At 32.2% G+C, this 12,141-nt stretch overlaps 1 protein-coding gene across 3 annotated transcripts in view; it reads left to right on the top strand.

The window, feature by feature from the left end:
• Nucleotides 1–8,709, top strand: part of LOC101890547 (uncharacterized) — a 30,649-nt gene extending 21,940 nt beyond the window's left edge. For 2 of the 3 annotated variants that reach the window (XM_005185757.4, XM_005185756.4), the window contains exons 3-6: nt 7,773–7,962; nt 8,027–8,179; nt 8,242–8,393; nt 8,462–8,709. In XM_005185757.4, coding sequence (XP_005185814.1) covers nt 7,773–7,962; nt 8,027–8,179; nt 8,242–8,393; nt 8,462–8,687 — 721 coding nt within the window. In that variant the 3' untranslated portion in view covers nt 8,688–8,709. The remainder of the gene's footprint in view (nt 1–7,772; nt 7,963–8,026; nt 8,180–8,241; nt 8,394–8,461) is intronic. The other variant, XM_011295160.3, reaches the window with a different exon arrangement.
• Nucleotides 8,710–12,141: the final 3,432 nt, after the last annotated feature.

A 12,141-nucleotide genomic window follows, 5' to 3' on the forward strand; every position in this document is an offset into this window, starting at 1 on the left:
TCAAAGCTGACTAAATCTATATATGTTTATGATGTGTCCGCCTGTCCGTCCATCTAAACTTTTAATCGAGCTATGCATCGAATTGAACGAAAAATCGAAGGAATATTCAAATCTCATAAAGAAAGTTGAACATTCCAAGAATTGTGACCCTGAACTAGCTATCTTTTGATCCACGAATATAGTTAATTACAATACGCACTGTACCACGCCTATAACGGTTGAACTGATCGTTAGAATTCGCCCCAGTACGGAATGGTCTGTTGACTGAAAAGGATAAAATCGAAAACATTGCATGAAAATACGCCATCAAAAATTTGAATTTTTTTGTTTACGTGTTGCCATATATTTCTTATTTTTTGTCATTTTCTATATCGCATGACGTTTTATTCAATGGGGCTTTCCATGCAGAATACTTTTGTGTTTGAATTTCATTCAATTTCAATTTAATTTCGTCTAATAAGAAACCAAAATGCTAACTTGCAGCCAATTTGGTTCGATGTGGCGAATTTCATGAATAAGAGTGCAGCCATAACAGCAGTGAAAAATACGGCAATGGTCTGACTACGTGACTACTATAATTATTGCCGGAAAAGAGTTCATTCGATCGGAAATTGTGACAGAAACATTCAAAATGATGAGTGCCAGGTAGTGGAATTATATGAGGGATATACCTTAACGGGTATAGTAATAATATATAAGTCTATGCTACTTTAAAAATCTGTCTAAAATATTGGAGCCTCTTTAATAATCTCAAGAGACGGCGGACAGACAGATTGACATAGTTCAGTCTGCGTCTGTCCCCAAACAATGTATATGATGAATTGATGGTAAAATAGTTTATTATGGTTGTGTGCATAAAAGAGAGGTTAAGTTGGGCTGCCCTCTTTCATGAGGTAGACAAAACTAAACACCTTGCAGCTTGATTTCTAAAAGATTCGTATCTTACAGTCCATTACAATGGAAAAAGTTGCATAGACTTTATAACACAAGTAATTGTTATAAACCATTGACCTATATCTATATATATATACTAGCTGGCCCGGTCCGCGTTGCCGGCCCCTACTTTTAGTCTATAATGCATATTTTTTTAAGCATTATAGAATTATGAAAGCGGCACAATTTTTATTATAAGTAAAATAACTCCATAGTAATTTCTAAATAGAAATAAACATTCATGGGAAAAATTATAATAGATAATAATCTACCGTCGGTTTTAGATATTTTGAATAGCCTGATCTTATTTTTCAGCCTAAGGCTATAATTGAGTGTTAAAAACCTGTATGATATAGAACTTCTATAATAGCCCCATGTGAAAACTCAGCTAAATTTTTGGTATTGAATTTCCAATGTTAAGAATACCGTGCTGCGTGATATTTAGTTTTGTCCACCTCATAATTGAGGGCGGAATGATTTCAAAATAGTCAAAGATAATTGCTTTTTTACACCCATTACCGTGAAATATTAATTAATTTATTTTTGTCATTTAAATTGTGAGTTGGAGAACCCATAAAGTCCATATTTTTCATCATAGTATAATTCAATAACGAACAAAAAAATTAATATTCGTGATTTTTTAATGTTTCTGCCACAATTTGATATTTCGGAGTTTATGGCATGTAGATGTTAATCCCACATCTACGTTCCCAACCAATATTCTCTTTGGAGTTTCAAATTCAATAGTATATCAAATTTTCTTTTCTGACCAAACATTGGTTAGGAAAGCGGATTTGTGGGTACACTAATGTGAGAACTATATTCTCTACCCCAGAGTTGCCTAAATACAATTTTTTAGCCAAATCAATTGATGAATGTGGTCAAGACCAAGATGGACTCTACTCCGAAAATTGAAAATATTATGAGAAGAGGTTTTTACACCCTTAGAAACAAAGATGCCAAATAAAGGCCTAAAGATGAAAAAAAATGTCGAAGACCCCGAACATGGCTTAAATTATATGATGGTTATACCAAAACATGATCATATTTTGCGAGGATGGTTTCTTATCAAATTAAAATGAGTGTAAGAAAAATGTGGTTAAAATGTAAACAATACTTGAAATAGGGTTGTACCCTTATCCGGGGGTCATATATCATGACCTGCAAAAGCGATTTAAGACATCTTGAAAGTTTAGGAAGAATTTCTTTCTTTTTTCCTAAATGTCCAATTCGCTCTACCATTTTGCACCCTTTATATTCGGTATTTCACTGACTGCAGTTCCAATGAATTGCATTTTGAGTTCTCATTGGGCGGATTATTGCCATATGAAAGATGTAGGTCCACGTAGGTCACTCATTTTATTTTAAATATTATTCATTCAGATTTCAAGGCAATAAAAAATGTTCACTTCAATATAGTATGTCAAATTGAAAAAAATCACACCAAAAAAAAATTTTTTATTAATATTTTTATTGGATACCATTCCAAAATTGTATGAATTGTCAAGCCGTTCTTTAGTTATACCTTATGTAATTTTTCCCCGATTTGAGAATTTTTGCAATGAGATCTCTTTTTTCAAGATTTTTAGAAATTTTGACTTAAATTTGGTGTGACCGCGTTAAATTATTTCGATAACATCTATTTCGTTTTGGTATTAATATTCGAATCAAAAAGAAAAAAAAATATTATAAAAAACACTACAAATGTATATTCGAAAAAAGTAAGTCAAAATGGAAAAAAAACATACAAAATAAAACATTACGATTGTACATTTCAGAAGTCAAAATGAAAATGTTAATATATCACATTTTTACGCGATTTTTTTGAATATTATCCTTTTCGGAAAAGAGACAATTCAGAATTTGTATGAATCGTTAAAATCAGATCAGCGGTTCTTGAGTTATAAGCGTAGTAACTAACACAACTTACATTTATATATATAGATACTAGCTGGCCCGGTCCGCGTTGCCGGCCCGTAGTTTTTGTCTATATTATGCATATTTGTCAAAGCATAATTATTCAAAGATATTACTGTTATAAGTGTTCACGTACTGGTCGATTAATTTTTAATTTCTAGTCAAATGAGCAGTAATTTGGAATTTACTGTACTTTGTACACCTCATAATTGAGGGCTAATTGATTTAAGAATAGCCAAAGTTAATTACTTTTTTAAACCCATTAGCGCCTCAGATTGTGCATTAGAGTCCTCATAAGTCCCGCTAACCATGTCAGTCTGTTTCTTCGCCAAAAGGTGGACTTGAGGGGGTACTATTACATGGAGAAAATTCTAAAATTTGTAGATATGTTGAAATTTTTGTGTAAGATTTTCACCCCCCAAATACACATTTTTAGCTAAATCCTTTGAAATATTGTAAAATCAGGAAGTACCATCATATGGGCACTACTGCGAAACATGGACCTACATTGAAAACTTTCTTCACCCCTTATAATCCAAGATGACAAATAGAGGCCAAATCGAAAATATAGCAGAACAATATAGCATGTCAAACTGAAAAAAAAAAATCACGTGATTTAAATAAGTAAAATAAGTAAAAAAAATTCACCTCATAATTGAGGGCAGACTGATTCCAGAATAGTCAACTATAATTACTATTTTACACCCATTACCGTAATATGGGAACTAATTTCATTTGTCATTTAAATTGTAAATTGGAGACCCCATAAAGTCCATATTTTTCATCATAGTATAATTCAAAGACGATTCAACAAATATTCGGTCCCGTGCTACTTTCTTATATTTGTAATTTGTTTATGTTTTCACAATTTATTTCATATAGATGTACATCCCAAATCTACGTTCCCAACCAATATTCTCTTGGGGGCTACAAATTCAATAGAATACAAATTTTTCTTTTCTGACCACACATTAGATGTGAAAGTGCACTTGGGGAATCTCCAATGTGGGGACTTTACTTAAATAAATTCCTATGGGGCAATTATCTGTATGATGGTTCCCTACCCCAAGGTAGAATATATACAATTTTTAGCCAAATCAATTGATGAATGTGGTCAAGACCAATATTGGCCCTACTCAAATTTTAAATTTTATGCGAAGAGGTTCTCTAAAAAGAAAAAAGTGGCCAAGACCCCCACAATAGCTCAAATCATACGATGGTTATATACATATGAAATCGGGTTGTACCCTTATCCGTTATCATGACCTGCAAAAGCGATTTAAGGTATCTTGAATGTTTAGGAAGAATTTCAGGAAGGATAGAAATCCTTTTCTTACTAAACGTAACATTCGCTCTACTATTTTCCACCCTTTATATTTGATGTTTTACTGATTGTACTCCCATTTTGAGCTCTCATTGGATGGATTATTGTCACATGAAAAAAGTAGGTCCACGCTTTGAAATGAGCTCAATTAGACTTTTTCTGTAATTTTTGTTTGTGTAAATGTGTTCGCATCTTCTAGCTGAACCACAATGGAGTTGAAAGGTATTTAATTTCTTTGCTGAAAATTTGTATATAGTGAAAAATTATTCTTTATTTTGTTCACAAAAAATCCACTGAATTCAATATGATAATACAAATTGAAAAAAATTGACAAAATAAGAATAACAAATTGAAAAGAATCTTTAATTTGTTCGCTGATTTTTTACAGCAAATGTTTAAAGATCCTTACAAAGTTTGTCAACAGAATGTACTATTATTTTAAAATTCTATTTCATTGAAATTTTTTTTCGATTTTTTCCCGATTTGAGAATTTTTGCAATGAGATCTCTTTTTTGGTAATTTTTAGCGATTTTGAAAAAGTAATTATCTTTTGACTTTGGTGTGACCGCGTTAAATAATTTCGATATCATCTATTCCGTTTCGCCACCACATAATTCGGTACTACACTTCCATGTAACCCGCCATCAATTTTAGTTCTCAAGAAATCAAGTCAATTAAATAAATTGGTATTAATATTCGAATTGAAAAATCTATATATATAAATGTAAGTTGTGTTAGTTACTACGCTTATAACTCAAGAACCGCTGATCTGATTTTAACGATTCATACAAATTCTGAATTGTCTCTTTTCCGAAAAGGATAATATTCAAAAAAATCGCGTAAAAATGTGATATATTAACATTTTCATTTTGACTTCTGAAATGTACAATCGTAATGTTTTATTTTGTATGTTTTTTTTCTATTTTGACTTACTTTTTTCGAATGTACATTTGTAGTGTTTTTTTTTAATATTTTTTTTTCTTTTTGATTCGAATATTAATACCAATTTATTTTGACTCGATTTCTTGAGAACTGAAATAGAAGCCGGGTTACATTGAAGTGTAGTACCAAATTATGTGGTGGCGAAACGAAATAGATGTTATCGAAATAATTTAACGCGGTCACACCAAATTTAAGTCAAAATTTCTAAAAATCTTGAAAAAAGAGATCTCATTGCAAAAATTCTCAAATCGGGGAAAAAATTACATAAGGTATAACTAAAGAACGGCTTGACAATTCATACAATTTTGGAATGGTATCCAATAAAAATATTAATAAAAAATTTCTTTTTGGTGTGATTTTTTTCAATTTGACATACTATATTGAAGTGAACATTTTTTATTGCCTTGAAATCTGAATGAATAATATTTAAAATAAAATGAGTGACCTACGTGGACCTACATCTTTCATATGGCAATAATCCGCCCAATGAGAACTCAAAATGCAATTCATTGGAACTGCAGTCAGTGAAATACCGAATATAAAGGGTGCAAAATGGTAGAGCGAATTGGACATTTAGGAAAAAAGAAAGAAATTGTTCCTAAACTTTCAAGATGTCTTAAATCGCTTTTGCAGGTCATGATATATGACCCCCGGATAAGGGTACAACCCTATTTCAAGTATTGTTTACATTTTAACCACATTTTTCTCACACTCATTTTAATTTGATAAGAAACCATCCTCGCAAAATATGATCATGTTTTGGTATAACCATCATATAATTTAAGCCATGTTCGGGGTCTTCGACATTTTTTTCATCTTTAGGCCTTTATTTGGCATCTTTGTTTCTAAGGGTGTAAAAAACCTCTTCTCATAATATTTTCAATTTTCGGAGTAGAGTCCATCTTGGTCTTGACCACATTCATCAATTGATTTGGCTAAAAAATTGTATTTAGGCAACTCTGGAGTAGAGAATCGTCCCTCAGATAATTGTCCACATAGGCATTTATTCGAGTATAGTTCTCACATTAGTGTACCCCCAAATCCGCTTTCCTAACCAATGTTTGGTCAGAAAAGAAAATTTGATATACTATTGAATTTGAAACTCCCAAGAGAATATTGGTTGGGAACGTAGATGTGGGATTAACATCTACATGCCATAAACTCCGAAATATCAAATTGTGGCAGAAACATGAAAAAATCACGAATATTAATTTTTTTGTTCGTTATTGAATTATACTATGATGAAAAATATGGACTTTATGGGTTCTCCAACTCACAATTTAAATGACAAAAATAAATAAATTAATATTTCACGGTAATGGGTGTAAAAAAGCAATTATCTTTGACTATTTTGAAATCATTCCGCCCTCAATTATGAGGTGGACAAAACTAAATACCACGCAGCACGCTATTCTTAACATTGGAAATTCAATACCAAAAATTTAGCTGAGTTTTCACATGGGGCTATTATAGAAGTTCTATATCATACAGGTTTTTAACACTCAATTATAGCCTTAGGCTGAAAAATAAGATCAGGCTATTCAAAATATCTAAAACCGACGGTAGATTATTATCTATTATATTTTTTCCCATGAATGTTTATTTCTATTTAGAAATTACTATGGAGTTATTTTACTTATAATAAAAATTGTGCCGCTTTCATAATTCTATAATGCTTAAAAAAATATGCATTAAAGACTAAAAGTAAGGGCCGGCAACGCGGACCGGGCCAGCTAGTAAAATATAAAAAACACTACAAATGTACATTAGAAAAAAGTATGTCAAAATGGAAAAAATCATGCAAAATAAAACATTACTATTGTACATTTCAAAAGTCAAAATGAAAATGTTAATATATCACATTTTTACGCGATTTTTTTGGATATTATCCTTTTCGGAGAGGAGACAATTTCGAATTTGTATGAATCGTTAAAATCAGTCCAGCGGTTCTTAAGTTATAAGCGTAGTAACTAACACAACTTTCTTTTATATATATAGATGTTGTTTATAGATACAAGCACTTCAAACAGTATGCTGCCAAAAATTTTTTACTATACGTGTTTATTTGTATTCAGAAATTTCTACTGATTGAGTGAACGAAGCCAATAACCTATTGAAAATACTTATATACTAATAAGGAAACTTTATTGGATGTAGATGGTGTGATACAGTTTTTCGTTTAAAAGTTCATTCATTTCTAATTCATAGTGAGAGAATAATATACTAAAGTAATAACTCACAAAGGAAGAAAACCCCCAAAAAACTTAAACTATTAAAGCCAACAATTTGATAGATAGATTGAGTGCAGAAAAAAAACCTATATTTCTTAGCAAGCAAATGGCATGACATTGCAACTTTTATGGTTCCGAGAATTCGATTTAATTTGAAGATTATAATTTCCTTAAAAATAAGCATTAAACAATAAAAACTAGCTGCTAGGGGCCAGCAATGCGGACCGGGTCTGCTAGTTTTTTAATTCATTCATTTTTATTTACAGTACTTCCCCAATATGTAAGTATTTACTGGTCCCTAGATGCTGGGTTGAAAAGAGAAGAGAAACTTAAAAATAGTTTTAAGTAATATTTTGAACATAAGAATTATTTTCGAAATACTATAGAAATAAATTGAATAGAAAATATCAATTATATATTTAAAGGGAAACAAATGCAGGGGACAAGTCTAATGCTATGTCTGTGATAAGAGACAAAAGGGAGGATGATGAAGAAATTGGTTGGTCGACAATAAACGAGGAGGTTGATACTGTGATACCACTGCTGTTGCAGCATTTACAAAAACTAGGAATCGAACACCTGCAGTTGCCAGACATAAATGAAAATTTGACTGTGGTAATTTGGATCAACTATAACAATGAAACATTAAACATACATATTTTAACACTGCATGTTTCAGAAGCCTCTTCTAATAACGTATGAGGCCGGGCTGTTTCTAACAAATGGTATCGTTTACAATTTGGCAGGAATACAACGTTACGGTCCAGCGTATATGACCTACAAGGACAAATCGTTTTTAACGCGATTCTACCTAAATATAAAAAGTTTACAGGTATGTATGTGTGAACTCGCAAAAAATCAATGTGATTGTTATTGGTTCTTCATTATTTCAAGTTTGAATATAACTTTTTGCTAAAACTGATGGCCTTGGAAGGATATGGAAAGGTAATTGGATCATTAGAGGATACCATTATCTATGCTGAACTGGCAATAGACATTGTTACATTCAAAATGAAGCTGTACGATTTTCGTGTGATTCAGTTTAGGTAAGTCATTGTCCTATAGTGGATAGTAATTTATATACATTTCAGTAATAATTTCCGAACTCTTGCAGAAATATACAAGTTCAATTGAATCAAACACGATTCATTCGACATTTGACTGGAGTCATCCTCAGTCCAATAACAAACCTCTTTAAGGATCGTATTACGACTTCAATATCGGATGGTCTCAAGGAACAAATGCAGACTGTCATGGATGATTTCAACAACGAAGATCCATTGGAACTAAATAACTTTGTGAAACAAGTTCTCGGGGGTTTGACGGGCAATAAAAACTAATAACGTGCTGTTTCCCATTAAATTGTTATATTTCTTTAAATATTTTGTTTGTTACTATTTAGACAGATTCGATATGATGTGTATACTTGTTGGGGAGTATAATGCGACAACGGACAAAACTGTTATTTATAGATTCTATGTATTTTTGATAAATGGTACTATACGAATAATATCATTTCAGAAGAGGATAAGCTATGAACAAAAAATCAATATTTTATCGTGTACAAACGGTTTTTTCAATTTGATTAATTTTATTTAATTGACTCGATTTTTTGAGAACTGAATTTGCAGACGGGTTACATTGAAGAATTGATGATGTCAAAATAATTTAAGGCGGTCACACCAAAGTTAAAGGATAATCATTTTTTCAAAATCGTAAAAAAATCAAAGTTATACATTTTTATTGTTTTGAATTCTGAATGAATAATATCAAAAATGAAATGAGTGCGCAATACCATGTTAAATGGCTATCTTTTATGTCTAAACTTGACATCTAGCTTTCAACTCAAGGACCTACATCGTACTTTAGCTGGAAGATGCGAACACATTTAAACAAACAACAAGTAAAAAAACATTAGGTTCGACCGGGCCGAACTTGTAATAACCTACGCCTTAGGTTAAGGAAACATTTCTATATAAAAGCATCTGAATTCAAGCGTGTTTCACTTTAAACTTCATATACCAGTAAGACCGTTTTGATAATGCAGTTAAACTTATCAAAAAACCAAAATAGTGGCCATTATATGGGGCCATACCAAAACCGGAACCTCTATAGACAATTTTATACTTCTAGGATTGTCATCTATCAAATCTTCTAAATTAACAAATTTTGAAACAATTTTGTGGCTAAATGTGTCTAGGTTTATCAAAATACCGAATATCGGTATCGTCATATGTGCGCTAAACGAAAACGTGGAACTAAATATTTAATGTTCTGCCACCGGGCTAGAACCCATTATAAACAACAAATACTAATTTTTAGAAAAATCCGCAGAAAAATTTGTCAAAAATCATCAAAATATCGAATATTAGGAGGTACCGTTATATGGGGACTATGCTAAAACGTGGTCCTATACATAAAATGTTCCGCCACCGAGCTAGAACCCATTATGATACACAAATACCAATTTTTAGACAAATGCATGGGAAAATGTGGCAAAAATCATCAAAATACCGAATATGGGGAGGTACCGTTATATGGGGGCTTTAGCGATGTTTTGCCACCGGAGCTAGAACCCATTATGCCCTACAAATACAAATTTTTAGACAAATACTTGAAAGAAATATCTAGAGCCACCGTTATATGGGGGCTATACAAAAACGTGGACCTATATATACAATGTTTCGTCATACGAGCTAGAACACATTTTGACCCACAAATACCAATTTTTAGACAAATTCCTGAGAAAATATGGCATAAATCAGATTATCGGGAGGTACAGTTTTATGGGAGCTATACTAAAACGTGAATCTATACATACATTGTTTCGCCACGGCAGCTAGAGCCAATTATGACCTACAAATGCCAATTTTTAGACAAATCCGTGGGAAAATGTTTTAAAAAACATAACAAAACAGCCGATGGTCGCTCTCCACTCGTAATTATCGACTTTGGCATCGGAATAAATGCCGAATATTATCGAGAAAATGTTCTGGAGGATGTATTAAAGCCTTGGGCACACAAATATACACAAATATATATATATATATATATATATATATATATATATATATATATATATATATGCGCTTCGCAGTTACAGTCTGAATCGATTTTCACCAAATTTGATGTACTGGCTTCTAGACTGAATTCGGTCGGATGTGCCAAACTTCAGATCACTTGGACCAGTTGGTTCACAATCAACCCGAAAACGGTTGAAAATATGTATGGGAACTAATCCAAATCCGAACCGATCTTGATACAATTTGGCAGAGGTATTTCTGGGCAGTATCTCATATCTGGTACCAAATATTATTTTTGTCGAATGTATATTACGTATGTGAACTTACTTCTCTATGGACTAGAATTCGATGGGATGTACCAAAATACAGGTCATTTGGACTTTATTAGCTATTTAGTGCACAATTAACCCGAAATCTATTGAAGATATATATGGGAGTTATATCCAAATCTGAAAAGATCTTGACAACATTTGATACACTTATTTGAGAGCTGTATCTGATATCTGGTACCAAAGATCATCGTTGTGGAACGCGAAATATCGTGTGAGGGAATTTAAACCCCAAATCGGAAAAAAACAGATCCACAACGATCAGCAAATTTGTATTCCATTGACGTTTTCAATTAATTGAGAATTGCATTTGCTGTTAAAAAAACCTAACATTAGTGATTATTTTGTAATGATATCGTAACAACAGAGGTAAATCCCCTGGTGACAATATTTTTATTCTGACTTGTCCTATCTTTATACGTCTATGTCTTTGAAAATGTATTGGTATTTTTGAAATGGGTATTTATTTATATTTAGTCGAGTCATTATTTATAATGAAGATTGTGCCACTTATATGAACCAGATCTGTGAATTATTATGCTTCAAAAAATGTGCATTATAGACTAAAACTACGGGCCGGCAACAGGGCCGGTCCAGCTAGTATATACATGATCCGGTATGTATTAATTGGTTGGAAGGTCGAGACACGTGGCTCTATATCAATAATTTAGAATTCTGACACATCTAAGGGTTGTTGTCAATTTTTATCGATTCAATGTGCAAGGAAATCCTCTGGAATAAATTTTTGAGAGCGTGTTTATCATACCTGATATTTTTTCCGCGTATTTCCGCCACTTTTCGGCGATATCGGAATAACATATTTGTTTTAAATTTCTAATGCATTTCTGTTATGTTGCCTGCCATCTATTACCTAATAGAAAAATTAAAGCTAATATGCATTTTGTCCAGTCGTTATAGTTTTATGTCTTTGATGGGACCAAAGGTCATCGTTGTGGAACGCGAAATATCGTGTGAGGGAATTTAAACCCCAAATCGAAAAAAAAAAACAGATCCACAACGACCAGCAAATTTGTATTCCATTGACGTTTTCAATTAATTGAGAATTGCATTTGCTGTTAAAAGAACCTAACATTAGTGATTATTTTGTTATGATATCGTAACAACAGAGGTAAATCCCCTGGTGACAATATTTTTATTCTGACTTGTCCTATCTTTATACGTCTATGTCTTTGAAAATGTATTGGTATTTTTGAAATGGGTATTTATTTATATTTAGTCGAGTCATTATTTATAATGAAGATTATGCCACTTATATGAGCCAGATCTGTGAATTATTATGCTTCAAAAAATGTGCATTATAGACCAAAACTACGGGCCGGCAACAGGGTCGGTCCAGCTAGTATATACATGATCCGGTATGTATTAATTGGTAGGAAGGTCGAGACACTTGGCTCTATCTAAATAATTTAGAATTCTGACAC

This window comes from Musca domestica, unplaced genomic scaffold, assembly GCF_030504385.1.
Source record: "Musca domestica strain aabys unplaced genomic scaffold, Musca_domestica.polishedcontigs.V.1.1 21, whole genome shotgun sequence".
In the NCBI taxonomy this organism is placed as follows: Eukaryota; Metazoa; Arthropoda; class Insecta; order Diptera; family Muscidae; genus Musca; species Musca domestica.